Source organism: Perna viridis, chromosome 5 (assembly GCF_037379345.1).
Source record: "Perna viridis isolate PV_CMFRI_1.1 ecotype Kerala chromosome 5, ASM3737934v1, whole genome shotgun sequence".
In the NCBI taxonomy this organism is placed as follows: Eukaryota; Metazoa; Mollusca; class Bivalvia; order Mytilida; family Mytilidae; genus Perna; species Perna viridis.
This window is the reverse complement of record NC_142449.1, coordinates 47,197,657-47,212,439: the sequence shown is the minus strand read 5'-3', so window position 1 is coordinate 47,212,439 and position 14,783 is coordinate 47,197,657. Positions and strand designations below refer to the sequence as shown.

The window sequence follows — 14,783 nt, the reverse complement described above, 5'->3', positions numbered from 1 at the left end:
CTCTGACAAATTATTTGATCGATTGGAACCAAACTTGGTATTAATGTTCCTTGGTGTATCTTGCATAGAACTGTTGTGGGGATTTTTGATATATTAAATAATGTGGCCGCATTTACTAAAAATAGAACATAGGGGTCAGACAGTAGTTTATATCTCCAAAACCGTTAGGTTTATCCAAAGTCTTTCAATAGCTGAAATGATCCTTATTATTAAGGCTACAAAAGTCTTCAGGGATAAAAGTTGCCAGATGACTCCTTGTAAAAGTTATTGCCCTTGAAAGGGGAAAATTGACTTTTTTTCTTAGAGTTTTCTGTCAATATCTTGAAAACTATGATAGATTAAAAGAAACTTTTAATTGTTGAAAAGGCAAGATTCAACCAGGTGAGAGATTCAGGCTCCTGGGAGTCTCTTGTTTACTTGGAAGTAGCATGGTGTTGTAGCGAACTCTAACTTAAGAAATTATTTGGTACACGTATAACTCAAATGTATCTTCTGTTTTCAACACTTGGCAAAACTTCCCTAAAGTCATATGAAATATTTTAATTGTTTTAACAGGGTCTGTATGATATGAACATAGAAGTAATGGGAATTCCTATGATGCCATTTGAAGCTCCACCACATGTAGATGACATCAGAGCTAGGTATGTTCACATTTATGTTAGGCCATTTAAAGTTAACTTTTCGGTTCTCAGTTTGTTGTTTTTTTTTTTTTGGCTGAATTTCAAATAGTGAAAATCAGGTTATGGTACGGTATATAGGTCAGGTGGGTGGGTGAAGACATCATTTTCCTAACACTCTTCTCAGCATATACTAATCACAGCCTCTTGATATTTTGTATCCAGCATTAGGCTTGGATACCCATGTCAGGCCCTGTCGGACTTCTACTTCCAGTTTAATGAAATTCAGCAATTCTGTCTTTGACCCATTTTTCATGAAAACAAATGAGAGAAATACTTATTTTTATTTTTACCTCCATTTCACACTCAAATGATAAAAATGCTTTTTACATTGTTCCCAGCCAGATATATGAGAGTGGTGGTTGTTTTTTTTATTTAATGAAATGTCGATATTATAGACAATAGTACACCTTCAAATGACATGAGGGAGAACCAGAGATCTAAGGCATTAACTTAAGTTGGCCTTACATCATAAAGATTAGCATAACATTTCACACTTTATTAAATAATACTGACAAATTATTTGTGGTTTACCTGTCACAGAGTGTTTGGATTAGGCATGGGGACTTTTTCTTACTTTTGGGAGGGGGGTATATAGGAATTACAGTGTCTGTCCGTCCATCCATCTGTCTGTCTGTCTGTCTACCTTTCTTTTAAGCCCAACTTCTCCTAAACCATTCAATGGATTTTGATGAAATTTTAAAGGAAGTTTGGGTATTATATATAGATGTGCATGAAGGAAAATAATTACTGTCAAAAAGGACTCCAAAAGGAGATAATGCATATTATGGTTCATTGTAAGTGCAAATCCTACTAAACTGTGCAGGAGATTTTGATGAAATTTAATAGAAAGTTTGACTATCGTTTGTAGATGTCCAGAAAGTAATATAATTACTGTTTTAAAACCTTGTAAGTGCTACTCCTCCTAAACCTCTCAAGGGATTTTAATGAATTTTTATAGGATGGTTGAGTATCATATGTAGATGTACATAAAGGAAAGTAATAACTGTCAAAGGACTTCAAAGGGTGATAGTCTAAATTAAGGGCTTTCGTGTTCAAAAATGTTGTGAGCACAACTCCTCTTAAGCCACTGGTGGGATTTAGATGTAATTTTTTTAGGAAAGCAGGGTATTATACATTGATGTGTATGAAGGCACCATATGATTACTGTATGAAGGCATATGATTACTGTTTGAAGGCATATGATTACTGTTTGATGATGCCAAAAGAAGACAATCAAACAAGCATTTTTATTGAAGACCATTTGAAGTGGGGGTATTTGTGAACTTGCTCACAGTATTTCTAGTTTCTTATTATCATACCCCACTCTTATTGGAATCACTTGTTCCATTCATTAAAATTTGGTTGTTATTATCTGTCAATGGATGGATTGATTTCAAATTAGGTATATGGCTTTATAAAGATGTAAAAGACTCTGTCTTATATCAACTTTATGTGTGGAAAGACTTTGCCATTTTTTATAATTTGACTGTGGGTATACAGAGAATGATGAAGTGTGCAACTTCAGTGTTAGAATTATCCAGTGTAACCACATTAAAAGTTAGTCCATTGTTTGGAAGTTGTCCACTTTTGAGCTTTCAACTTTTATTTTTGTTTTTTTTTTTTTACTTTGATTTTGGTCATTGCAGTAGTTTGTTACAAGAAGAAAATTTTAGAATAAACAAATTTCACACCATTTTTATCCATTTGGATTTTTTGGCCCAGATATATTCAATACATATAGAAAACAATGGAAAGCTATATTAAATTTATCCTGAAATATCAGTGAAATAGATATTTATATACTGCTTATGTAGAGAAAAGTATTTTCACACCATTTTTCCATAGTGCATTTCAACTAAATAATAGTTTCTCAAGGATGTAACCTCAGAATTTTATTTTCATAACACATTCTCAGTTCTGTAGTGCGATCTTATTATGTGCATCTATTATGTAACTTCAAAACTACCTTCAACTTAACTTTACAAGAAAAATCCCACCACTTTCATTTAACTTTTCATAATGTGAGATCATAGTATGCCCCCTTTTTCTCAATTTATTAGAGAGACATTTTGATTTATGGTCTGAATGTCTGTCTGTCATACTGTTTTTCAACACATCTACTCCAGATCTGAAATTTTGGAATAAATTTTATGCAAACAGGTAGTTATGTAGTAATGCACAAAAGTTGAAAATTGTGTTGAAAAAGTTAATTTTTTGTTTGTCTGAATTTTATAGGAGTCATGCTCCTTTGAACATAGTTTTGGAGATAGGGAGGGAGGCTTACATTTTTATAGGTACACTGAATTTCTTTTTTTTTTTTGTGATTGAATGCCAGTCAAATTGTTGGAATAATTGCATCACTCTTAATTTAAGTGTTACATACATAAAGTTGTTTTTTTATGTTATGGATTGTACAAGTAATTATTTGTATTTTTTTGTGCGTGGCTTTATATAGATGATGCATATATTGTGAAAGCCATTTTGATTGCTATATAATTTTAAATTTTTGTACAAGTAGTGGTTTATATAGCAAGTTAGCACAACAACATGTGCAACTTTATATCATTTTTGTTTTCTTTTTAAATTAAGATTTTCAACAGCTGATGCAGCTAGTAAACATCATACTGTTGTAATGATGTCAAATACCACCACTTAATATGCTTTGTCTTTTTGATAGAAAAGAAGAAAAGCAGATATTTAAGCCCGAAACTCTAAATATGTGTCCTTATACAAGTTTCTGCTATTTCCTCTTAGAAAATTGTAAAAGTAATAACCAGTACAAGTTAATTATATCATTGTGTTTATATTTCAGTGAGGTGATGTCAGCCCCATTAATTGCTTTCAAACCAAAAGAGAAAGTTGGTCAGGTAGTAGATATACTGAAAACAGAGACCATGTGTGGATTTCCCATAGTAGATGAACTTACAGGGGTATGCTGTCTTATGTTTTAGTCTCTACTGACATTTTTAAAAACTTGAACTGGGTGGTCAAGACACCCTTATTCAAACTTTTAAAAACTTGAACTGGGTGGTCAAGACACCCTTATTCAAACATACAATAAAAAATTTAAGGTACAAGACTATCATTGAACAACATTTTGAAAAAAAGGTTTACTGAACTCTGTCATTAGACGTCCATGTTATAATTAGTGAACACTCACACAGGATTATCTCTTTTTAGGTCAGTTGAAGTAAAATTTGCAGATCTATAATTGTATGATGCTGACTATGGTTTTGAGAAACAAAAATTTTAATTTATATTGTAAACTTACTTATGCTCTCCAATATAGTGAGTCACAGTATTTCTTATTTGAAATAGCTGCCAATGTAAATAAAATGCACCAGTAAATAGTAATCACCCTGTCTGTCCGTCTGTCCACATTCCTTGTAAGTGAAACCACTTAAACTCCATCTATGGATTTTGATGAAACTTTATAAGAGGGTTGGTAGTAGGCATCGTTAGAAAAATGATTATTAGCAGATGGTTAAAAGGGAGATAATCTGAGGGTTTTCCTGGGTTTACATGGAGGAGGAAGCAGAACATTTATTTTTTGTGATTTCTAGATAAAAATATAATACTGCCACTCTACTAGTGCATTGTATATTGGCTTTTTCATGTTATTCCATCCATCCGTCGTTATATCTGTTCATCAGTTTATCCATGGACATTCCTATTTTTAGCCTTGTGAGACATGCAGTATTGGTGTCATCACAGTAAAATGTTTTATGACTTCTTGTAAATACAAAAGAATTTCAGCAATTTTGAATAGGCATACTAACCACAAAATTACTTTATTAAGTGAAAAAAAGAATCGGACACCATTAGAAATTGCAAGGCTAGAAAATGTTAGACATCCTCTGATAAGATTTCAGTGTTATCTAACTCAGCAGAGAACTTGAAAGTGTCACTATAGAATGAAAGAGAACATTTTTGTCACAAAAATCTTGGCTCCCAATCTTTGGATTGATTTCAAATTTGGTTTGGCTTAATATAGGTAGGACTTAAGTTTGGTGCTCTCTGATATCAACTTCTGTACAATTGAGGGTATATTTAGCGCAAGAACATTTACAACATTTTTTTAATTGTTTTTTTTTTCTTTCAGAATCCTAGTAACAGCAGGCTGAAAGGCTTAATTTTGAGAGAACAGCTTATAGTGTTATTGAAAAAAAAGGTATGTGATTATTATCCTCAGTGATATATATGTGTGAGTTTCTGTTTGTCTTTTTTTGTGCAGGTAGTTCAACTATTGTGTATAGTTAAACAAACTACTGTTAAAATAATATATACATGAAATTAATATGCTAGATAGAATAAAAGGCTGGAAGAATGGAAAAATACAAACTTGAGGGACTTCATGGGTAAATTTATGATGGAGAGCACAAAAAGAAAAACTGACAAATAAGTGGGGAAGAAAATATTGTATATCACTTAAGGAACATCAAGTACACACCTAAATAATAATAGTATAAACTCATTGTTATTTTAATTTCCCAGTTTAATACAAACACGTCATTGTTTTAATTTCCCTGTTTAAATATAAACTCATCATTGTTTCATTCAACACTTATATAAAGAACAATACTCAGAAACTTTATTTGCAAAATTAGAAAAATAGGTTTTGACGTGGCAGGTTGAGATAGAAATTAACTAATTATAGACAAGGCAATACATATAAGACAAATATTTTGTTAAAGTCTCACTTCTTAATATTGAATAACAAATAAAGACCATATATTACCATAAAACACACAAGAGCCATTCTTAAAAGAGTTATGAGAGACTATAACATATATTAAAAAAAACCATATATATTAAATATACGCTGTCGTTAATTATCTGTATAAAACTATATAAATTAAAATACTTACTTTGACTGATTTGATTATTATCTTGTTATGTATATTTAACTTTTTAGGGTTTGTTGTTTTATTTTAGTTTGATCTAATATTATTATATTGATAGGTATTTAGTCCAGAAGGTCTTCCACAACCTAAGGGTATAACAATCACAGATTTCAGGAATTTTTATCCATTATATCTAAAAATAGATGTGAGTACCGGTATATATTAACTAATGTGTTTTGTATTTATGATTGGAAAATATGCTCTTTTCTATTCTTGAATTACCTTGTTGATATTTTTCAGTAGTAAGAGATCGTGGATAAAATTTAATACAAAAAATAATAAACTGTAGCAGTAGCAGATCCAGGGGGTTGCAGGGGGTAAGCACCTCCTTTTCGGTAAAATTGACAAAAAGTGGGAAATAATGTCCTAGCACCCCCTTTCCTTTGGAACTTCTGCTTGCACCCCTCCTTTTCAAAGTGTTTGGATCCAGCCCTGTATAGTAATTCCTGTTTTCAAACTCATATATCCAGTAATCAGTAATACATTGGTTCAGAGAAATACACAAAAGTTATTTGTTAAAATATACTAATCCAGGGGGATACATATGTAAAGACTCAGGGGATACATATGTAAACAGTTTAAGTACCAGTTCCCATGAAATTCAGACACTTCCAATGGTAAAGTGATTCATGGTGTAGAAAAACCCACCAAACAAACAATGCTTTTTTAGTCTATATATATGCTACACATTCACATAACAATAATCATTTTTGCATTCTGATCTGTACTTTCTAGAAAATCATTTTTATCTCCCACTAAAATCAACCAAATGAAACCAAAGCTAGAACCATAACTCTTGTAGAGTATAAATTTCATATACAGTCTATATAATTTTTACCTTAAGAGCTCTACATTCAAATAAAAAACTAAGACTGGTTATGTGATCGGTAACTGTTTCTGAACAAAAAATAAAACTGAATTTGGTGGGTTTTTGACATGCATGATCACCTTCTGTCTGATTTTTATGAAGACTGATACTTAACAATATTATGCAGGACTTTAACCCATTATTATCTGTCTATTTTAGGATATACATATATCAGAAGAAGAGAGAGAATGTGTAATGGATTTGAGAACTTTTTATAATCCTACACCACACACAATAGAAAAGGTATGATCCCTTTATTATTTTTTTATACTTTTGAGGTATTTTTCATGTCTCATGTGTAGATGTAATAAAACATGCTTATTTGTGAAATTTCCTTTTTTTTTTTCAAAGTATGGAAGAATTTGATACTTACAATTTCTTATTAATTTTCAGACATTTTCACTGCCAAAAGTGTTTAATGTGTTCCGTGGTTTAGGACTCCGCCATTTGGTTGTTATAGATGATAAAAATTCTGTAAGTATTACATAAAGAATCTGATTAGTTTGTTTAAAACGACTTGTACTATTTATTTAAATTGAGCCTTAATATTAAAATTAACCTCAATTAATTTGATAAATTTTTATTTCTAGATGGGACATATTATGCTATACCAGTGTCAGTCTGTACCTCATGCTTTGCGTATCATTTAAAAAATATTGCCGTCAACTTTTGTGAAACTTTGGTGAATTGTATCTTTCTATTGATTTGAGCTCCCTTTTAATTATTATAAATTTCTCATTTTTCATTATGGAACTTTCTGTCGAATGATTTTTCAGACTATAACTCAACAGCCCTAGCAGCCATGTCAATGAAGCTTTGATGCTTAGTTTATTTTTACTAATGTAAGCTCCCTTTTATTTTTTGTAAATTTTCCAATTTTCCCATTTAGAGTAATGGGACTTTGTAAAAAAGGGGGATTTCACAGCTTCAGGACTATGACTCAGTAGTGGTTTCACCCATTTTCATGAAACTTTAGAAAGCAGTTTATTGCTATTGATGTTGATCGTTATTTTGAAGTTTTACAAAAGAAATTTTTGAAAGAGACAATAGATACATCTTTTTTCTGCTTCATACCTAACATTAACCTGTCTCATGGCACAGAATATTTAAACTTATGGCAAAGAAGATGATTTTGACATTCCAATTGTACTTATTCCCTCTCTTATTGGCAATATATACCAATATCTGCAGCCTTTTGAGTATACATTTTACAGTTGATCTGTTACTGTGGTTTGTATACAGATTTACTTAGTTAAGTGAGGATACTGTTAAGTTCTAAGATCGGGTTACATTCAGCTTTTAATTGTACATATATCATCACTACAGTCATCCTTTTTGTTTTGCTGCTTCAGTATTTTATATTTAGGAAACAGCATACTGATGTAATTGTATTAGAAGTATTTTAATATTTCATTGTAGCCTATAGGAATGATAACAAGGAAAGATTTGGCCAAGTTTAGAGCAGCTACAAAACGAGGACTTGTTAAAATAGAACATCTTAAGATTCAGGACACTTGAAGAATTCCGGAAAAATGTTTAAAGGAGATATGGATGATTATTGTATTTATTAGCAATGGCAGGAAAAAATTACATGTATATTTATGTTTTATATAGAGAATGATTGGTTACATTCAATCAAATCAAAATCTCAACATGGTTCTGAAAAATAAGAAACTGCCAGATATTTTGCAGGAGTAAATTAGAATTTCAAAGATTCCAACATTTAGACATAGGCATTAATAAGTCAAACTGCTGTATGTATACATGTATATATGTGTTTATAATCATAAATCATTCTCATTCATCAATTTTTGAACCATTGGTGTAAATAATGGTATGCTGCTTCAGCATCGGGACTGAACTATATATTGGACTTTCATGTGGTCATTCATGCCCTTTCTGTTCTTCTAATGAAAAAGGGCATCCTTCTTGGTGGGGCATTGATGGCCTATGGACATGTTTCTTTGAAATTGCCATAGTCTCAAAATGTTAATGCTTATTTTCACTCTGTTAGTTGATACAAAGAGATTGATTCCCAATAATACATGTAGCTGGAGAAATATCCCAGTAATACATGTAGATAGAGAAATGTCCCAGTAATACATGTAGATAGAGAAATGTCCCAGTAGTACATATAGACACAGAAATGATGGATATTACATGTACTAGCTACACAAACAGTATATGCATTAATTCAGTATAAATCAATTTGTGATTTTTGTATATAGGTCCCTTTACCATTCCTCAGTGTATATATATATCTTGTAGTTTGTTAACCAGAATGTGCCAAAAAATATTTAAGGTTTGTTTTTTTTTTGTTTCATTAGGAAATATGCTGTGATCTGAGACAAGTGTGATGTATTCACTGTGATCTGACACAAGTGTGATATATCCACTGCGATCTGTCACAAGTTGTGATGCATTCACTGTGATCAGACACGAGTGTGATGTATTCACTGTGATGTAATTGTTTATGTTGCAAGTACCGTATAGCGAGTTATTTTCACAGGGTGCTAATTTTGGCATATTTAATTGGCCTGTCAAAAAACGCCAAAGTAATTTCTGCAAAATATTTTCTCAGGGCTTAAGTACTTAGTGCTCTGCAAAGCCAAAATAAAAAATGCCAAAATTTTTTGTATCCTTTTTAGCCTAAAAATCACCAAATTTTAAATCTGCCAAAATAACCTGCTGTACAGTAATTTAAGTAGTTGTGAAAGTAATTGAATGCCTTGAAAAATTAGAATTTTTGAACTTGCAACAATTTTATGTCCAGATTATGTTATTTTTATAGCCTTTATTTAAGTGCTTAAATATAAGTAGCAAGTCTCTGGCAAACATATTTTTTTTTGTTTAATATCTATTGCACCGAAGTGGTAGTATTAGAAAACTATATCATTAATAGGCCCATAACCAGAAATTTTCAAAAGAAGGGTATAGGACAAAATTTTCTCAACTTTAATACTGCTTAATTTGTGTATACCTGTTGTGTGACCGGTGAGTGTTCAGGTGTACTACAAAGATAGGCGGTTTAGTCTCTATCTAGTATAATTACATTAACATTACTTTCCATAATAGAAATTCTTGTGCTATAAATCTGAAATCTCCGAGTCTGTTTTTAACTCTGCCTTTTATAAGCATTCCATTTAATACCCATGTTATATGTTTAATCATACTTTTTCTTCACTTTACTTGTAAAAATATTGAAAAATATAAACACTACCAAACTGTGCATTTGCCTCATTGTTTTACCGGTTTTTTTTATAGCAACTAAATATGGTGAAGATTTATCTTGTAAAGCAAGATTGATTAATTAATTTTATTATATAGATAGCAGTATTTTATCAAATATTCTAAGTGTAATAAATTTCAATAATTCACACTGTGAAATAATTTGGTAATTTCACTCTAGGACTTTTATCCGCCAAACATCACAACTTTGAAATCAATCTACCAATCGCAGAATTTAAAATTCATGTTGAAAATATTGATAAAACATGAAGAAAATCTATGTAATAAATAGGATAATCAGTTGGTTATCATAACCAATATATGATCACTTGTCCCAAGAACGCTTGAAGACTGAACAAATTCCGCTCACTCGTTGAATCTAGGCACTCATGATAATAATTTGGTTATTCATTCTGATCAATTAATTATCCTCTTAATATTTATGTAAAAAATATAAACACACTAGCCTGCTTTTAAAAAAAAACAAAAAGGCCAAGTAAAACTTATTTCTTGGCTGGCATGCAGGCCGGAACTCATCTCTTGTGAGTGCGGCTCATTTATCACCATTCAAAATATAAAAACAAAAGAGGAAGCTCCCTTAATGTTTCTGGTCATTTACAGTTTTGAAAGCAGCCTTACACTTTCTTGGGGCAATAAAAAGGTAAAATAGAATGCTTCTACCTCCAATTTATTTTCATGAAAAATGGTTCTATAACCAAGGAATAACTTAGAATGGCCTTGTTAATATAGATTTTACTTTTGATTTTACTTTTTAAGTAAAATAATTTAAAGTGTTATTTAGTTCATATGACAATAATCTCATTACATTGTCACCATACAGCAATAGGTTTGTTCATGTGAATTGCTGGGTAATTTTTTTTTTTTTTTTTGTTTTTTTTTTTTTGTTGTTGTTTTGTAGTGAAACTGTTGAGTATGAAAAAATGTGTTATTATTCATTGTATAATAATTTTCATGTCTTTTTTATGTATTTGACAAACTTGGAATTTGATGGTCAAGGTCTTTTAGAAATTTTCTTTTACTTATCATGATGTTAATTGAAATCTGTAAACTTAAGCAGTAGTCTTATAAAAGCTGAAACAACACTTTTGAAAGTCTGAGAACATTAACTATAAGTGACATCATGACATTTCAATGCTCTGATGGGTTTTATCATGGAAGTTGAGAAATTCTCAGACTTAAGTATTTTTCTGGTTTGTGACCCTTTGGCCTGAATTAAGATAAATTATCACTAAAGCATAAATATTGAAATGAATGAATGAGAGATTTTCACTGTATGAATGATAACCTTTTGAGTTAATTTTTAATCAGATTCACCATTTATGAATAAAGTGAAATGCTTCTAACCTAAACGTAATTTTAGAATTTTGCACCATAATTTACTGTGCGATTTGATCTTCAGTAAACTGGAACACCCACTTATTCCTATTTGGATAATAGGTAGATATCTACATGTAATTGGAGTTGTATCACTGTATCTTACTAGGAATGTTTTCATTTCGTATAGTGTATGCTGATGAAATGTAATTAAAATCACATTGAAACTTGTCTGAACCTTAACCCTGATTAAACTGAAGACCTGTCTAAACCAGATGCTTCCTTTAAGTCCTTTTCTTATACATTTAAATGTTGGTAAACAAAACACCTGTCTAATCCAGACACTTCCTTCAAATCCTCTTCTTATAAGTTTAAATGTTGGTAAACAAAGCACCTGTCTAAACCAAACACTTTTTGAAGTCTCTTCATATCAGTTTAAATTTACAGAATACTTATCTAAACCAAACGAACTCCTTTCAGTATAATGAGGTTTCTCTGTACTTTATGTATAAGGAGCTTTATATCTATTGCTTAATTGAATTTGATTTTCAAACTGAAAAAATCTAATTGTCTAAGTATTTGTAAGCATTTTGAAGATTGACACTATATTAGTACCACTCCAACCATGAATCAGGTAAGGTCAATAAGTGGGATGAGGAATAATGTTCACACTTTTTTTTCATATGAATATTCAAAATTAAACCATGCTCAAAGAGAATGAAGTCCAAAAAAATATCATTGCTTTTTTCAGTGATAAGTAAATAGTTTTTGGAATTTTTCTTAAAACATGATTACTAAAGTACATGTATCATTCAAGACAATCAGTTATTTAGATATTGTGTTAATGCATGATCTTCTGTCTGATTTGGGAGCAGTACTTGAAGCCCAATGGAGTGGTGTTTTATTGGTTATTGATTAAGAATACAATTAAATGTGTGTTTAATACAAGCTTTCAGACATTGTTCCATATAAACAGAATTCAGTTAGAATTATTCAAGACAGCTGATTTTATGAATTTTACCTGGGTTAACCAAATAACTAAAAGACTGAAGTAAGAGTTTTCTGACTTCTTTTTGACTCATGACTAAATTTTCCTGTTCCAAGTATCCTGTAATTTAAAGAGCTTAAAATGACATCTCTATTACACTGCTCATTATATTACTATGCACATGTGTTACTCAGGGGTAAACTGTTTGAATGTTCTTATCAGATATCAAAATAAAAATCCTGGTTAAACTACATTTTTGTATGTGAAAATATGTTCTTTTTATGTAAATAGAGACTTGTCCTAGACACTTGAATATCTTTTTTTGTTTTAAAAATGGTTGATTTATATTTACAGCTTTTTCTAATTTTCAAACTTGGTTAAGAAATATTAGGACTGTCAACAACAAAAAATTGGAGTGGTTTACCATGTGCTTCAGCACAGCTGTTAATTATAAACTGTATCAACAGATAAATGACAGTTATTCTTTAAAACTACTGTGAAAGTACAATTGTTTGTGGGGTACCAATTTTTGTGGAATTTGTGGGCAAGGTAAAACACGAAATTTGATTCCCAAGGAAATGGATTGTTTACTTTAAATTGTATGACAGGATCATCAAAACCACGAATTCAAGAAACAACAATGTGTGCTTTTCCCCTGAACCACAAAAATTGATACCCACGAATATGAGTACTTTCACAGTGTTCACGACATGTGAGCCTGTGTTTCTTACTACATGTAGTGATATTAATGGCTGTCAGTCTGTTCTCTCATTTATTGCAATTAGATTTTTGGTTCTGTATTACTTCAAATCAATTATGATTTTTTTCCTTGTTTCCCATTGAGGAGTTCTAGAGCAGACCATTTCTTCTAAAATAATAATAATCATGTGATATCTACTTTTTCCTGTTTGACTTTCTTCTGTTTGTATTCTCAATGTCCTCTGTAGATATAATGTATATTAATATTGCTTTTGTGAGTGTTAGTCTTAGAAACATATGTACACTGATATATTTATTTCCATATGTAATTTCTGGATTATTTTTTATTTTTTTTTGTTATATTATCTTTTTCATATGTCTGTGATATATTCAGGGTATACCATTGGTTTGATGGGTTAAATGTTGAAAATGAAATTCATTTTTTCATTTCATTTTATTTATTGTGTCCCCTAGCAACTTAAAGTACATGAAGTAATATTGTGAGAAATTAAAATTCTTCAAAGTTTGTTTTTGGTTGAAGACATAGAACTTTGTTCTTTTATTACATTATCTATAGCTTTAAAAAAAAAAAAAAAACCTCTTGGTATTGTCCTGATTATTGCAAACTTTTAATGGAGTTTTATGTCTCACTTATAATCAATATATTATATGTTCTAGTAATGCTACTAATTACATGCCAATATTTGGTGAATTGTGAGGAGTATAAGAGCTTTATAGCCATATATATCTGATACAAACTAACTTTGCTAGTCGTGATTGATGCTTCTTATAAGCAGACAGAAAGTTTTCATTTATTTTGATAAATTTTATGGAAATTTTCGGTTTCATTCTTAAGTAAACTTCAAAATTGATTTAATTTTTTTTTAAAATATACACATATCTCCTCTTAAGAACCATTCTATATTAAATTCAGGCATATCAAAAACACACCATTTGTAAAGTTGTTTTAAATTCAGTGATTTAAATAGTTCACAATATCAGTTATTTTATTCTTAAAACTTAAAGCTGTAAAAAGATAAAAACTAAGTAGAATATACAGAAATAAGTCCTATTTACAGAGTTATCTCCCTTTCTTTAGTTACTTTACAGCACTTGTTATTTACAAAATTATTTATATTGTAGTATTGAATGGGTCCTTGAGATTGAATCTGTGTCATTAGATTGGTGTGTTTTTTTTATGCACATAACCACACTCAACACTACCATTGCCTGCTGAAGATTATACAGACCACTACTTAATTGTGAAACAAACTATGTTTTATTTTCGAGGTCTCCTGTTAATAGCAACTTTTATAAAATATCTTGTCCCTGTTTTATTGCCCTTTTTTTCAACAAACAAAAGTTAAGGCCACTTATGTCATTATGGCATTTTTAAGGTGTTGTATCAACATGTTTGTGTTACCTAGTAGGAGAAGAGGTTTGGTTCTTTGTACTTGTATGGGTTTATAAATGGTGATCCATTACTGGTTTATAATGTCAAAATTTTTGCACATGTTATAGATATTCGAAATGGGCAATTTACAATTATGTTATGGTTTTAATAAAAGATTGTAAGTTTTTTTGGTATTTTATTTCACCAATTTCGTGCAATTGGACCATAAAGAGCATGCGGTTCAATTCAAGTCTTTTCTCTTTATTGGAGATGTTCATAATATTCTTGGTATAAATCATAATGACCTCAGTAATTCTGTATTGACTCAGTGGTCTCTTATGAATGCTTGCCTCAAATGCGGTAGGTCATGGTGTAATCCTCAGCCAAGTGGAAGGTCATGGTGTAATTCCCAGCCAAGTGGAAGGTCATGGTGTAATCCCCAGCCAAGTTGTAATCAATGTAGTGGCATAATTGAGAGTGTGACAAATGGTTGGCATGGAGTCATTCTTATTAAAATTAGACCTATCAATTGTTCCATTCAGTCCCTGCATGTAGGATCTAACAACACTCCATTTTACTTTCTTTTCAAATGATCTCTTCAGAATCCTGAGATCTTCCCTTTGTAAAATGCTTTCAAAATTATGACACACAAGTTTTGAATGGCTGATCAGAAAGTAGAATAGATTGT

At 30.8% G+C, this 14,783-nt stretch overlaps 1 protein-coding gene across 4 annotated transcripts in view; it reads left to right on the top strand.

Annotated features, from left to right (window-relative positions):
- LOC148617980 (H(+)/Cl(-) exchange transporter 7-like) overlaps positions 1–14,281 on the top strand; it is a 54,785-nt gene extending 40,504 nt beyond the window's left edge. For all 4 annotated transcript variants that reach the window (XM_088585674.1, XM_088585673.1, XM_088585675.1 and 1 more), the window contains 7 exons: positions 556–641; positions 3,493–3,610; positions 4,783–4,851; positions 5,643–5,729; positions 6,612–6,695; positions 6,846–6,926; positions 7,872–14,281. In XM_088585674.1, coding sequence (XP_088441800.1) covers positions 556–641; positions 3,493–3,610; positions 4,783–4,851; positions 5,643–5,729; positions 6,612–6,695; positions 6,846–6,926; positions 7,872–7,970 — 624 coding nt within the window. In that variant the 3' untranslated portion in view covers positions 7,971–14,281. The remainder of the gene's footprint in view (positions 1–555; positions 642–3,492; positions 3,611–4,782; positions 4,852–5,642; positions 5,730–6,611; positions 6,696–6,845; positions 6,927–7,871) is intronic.
- Positions 14,282–14,783: the final 502 nt, after the last annotated feature.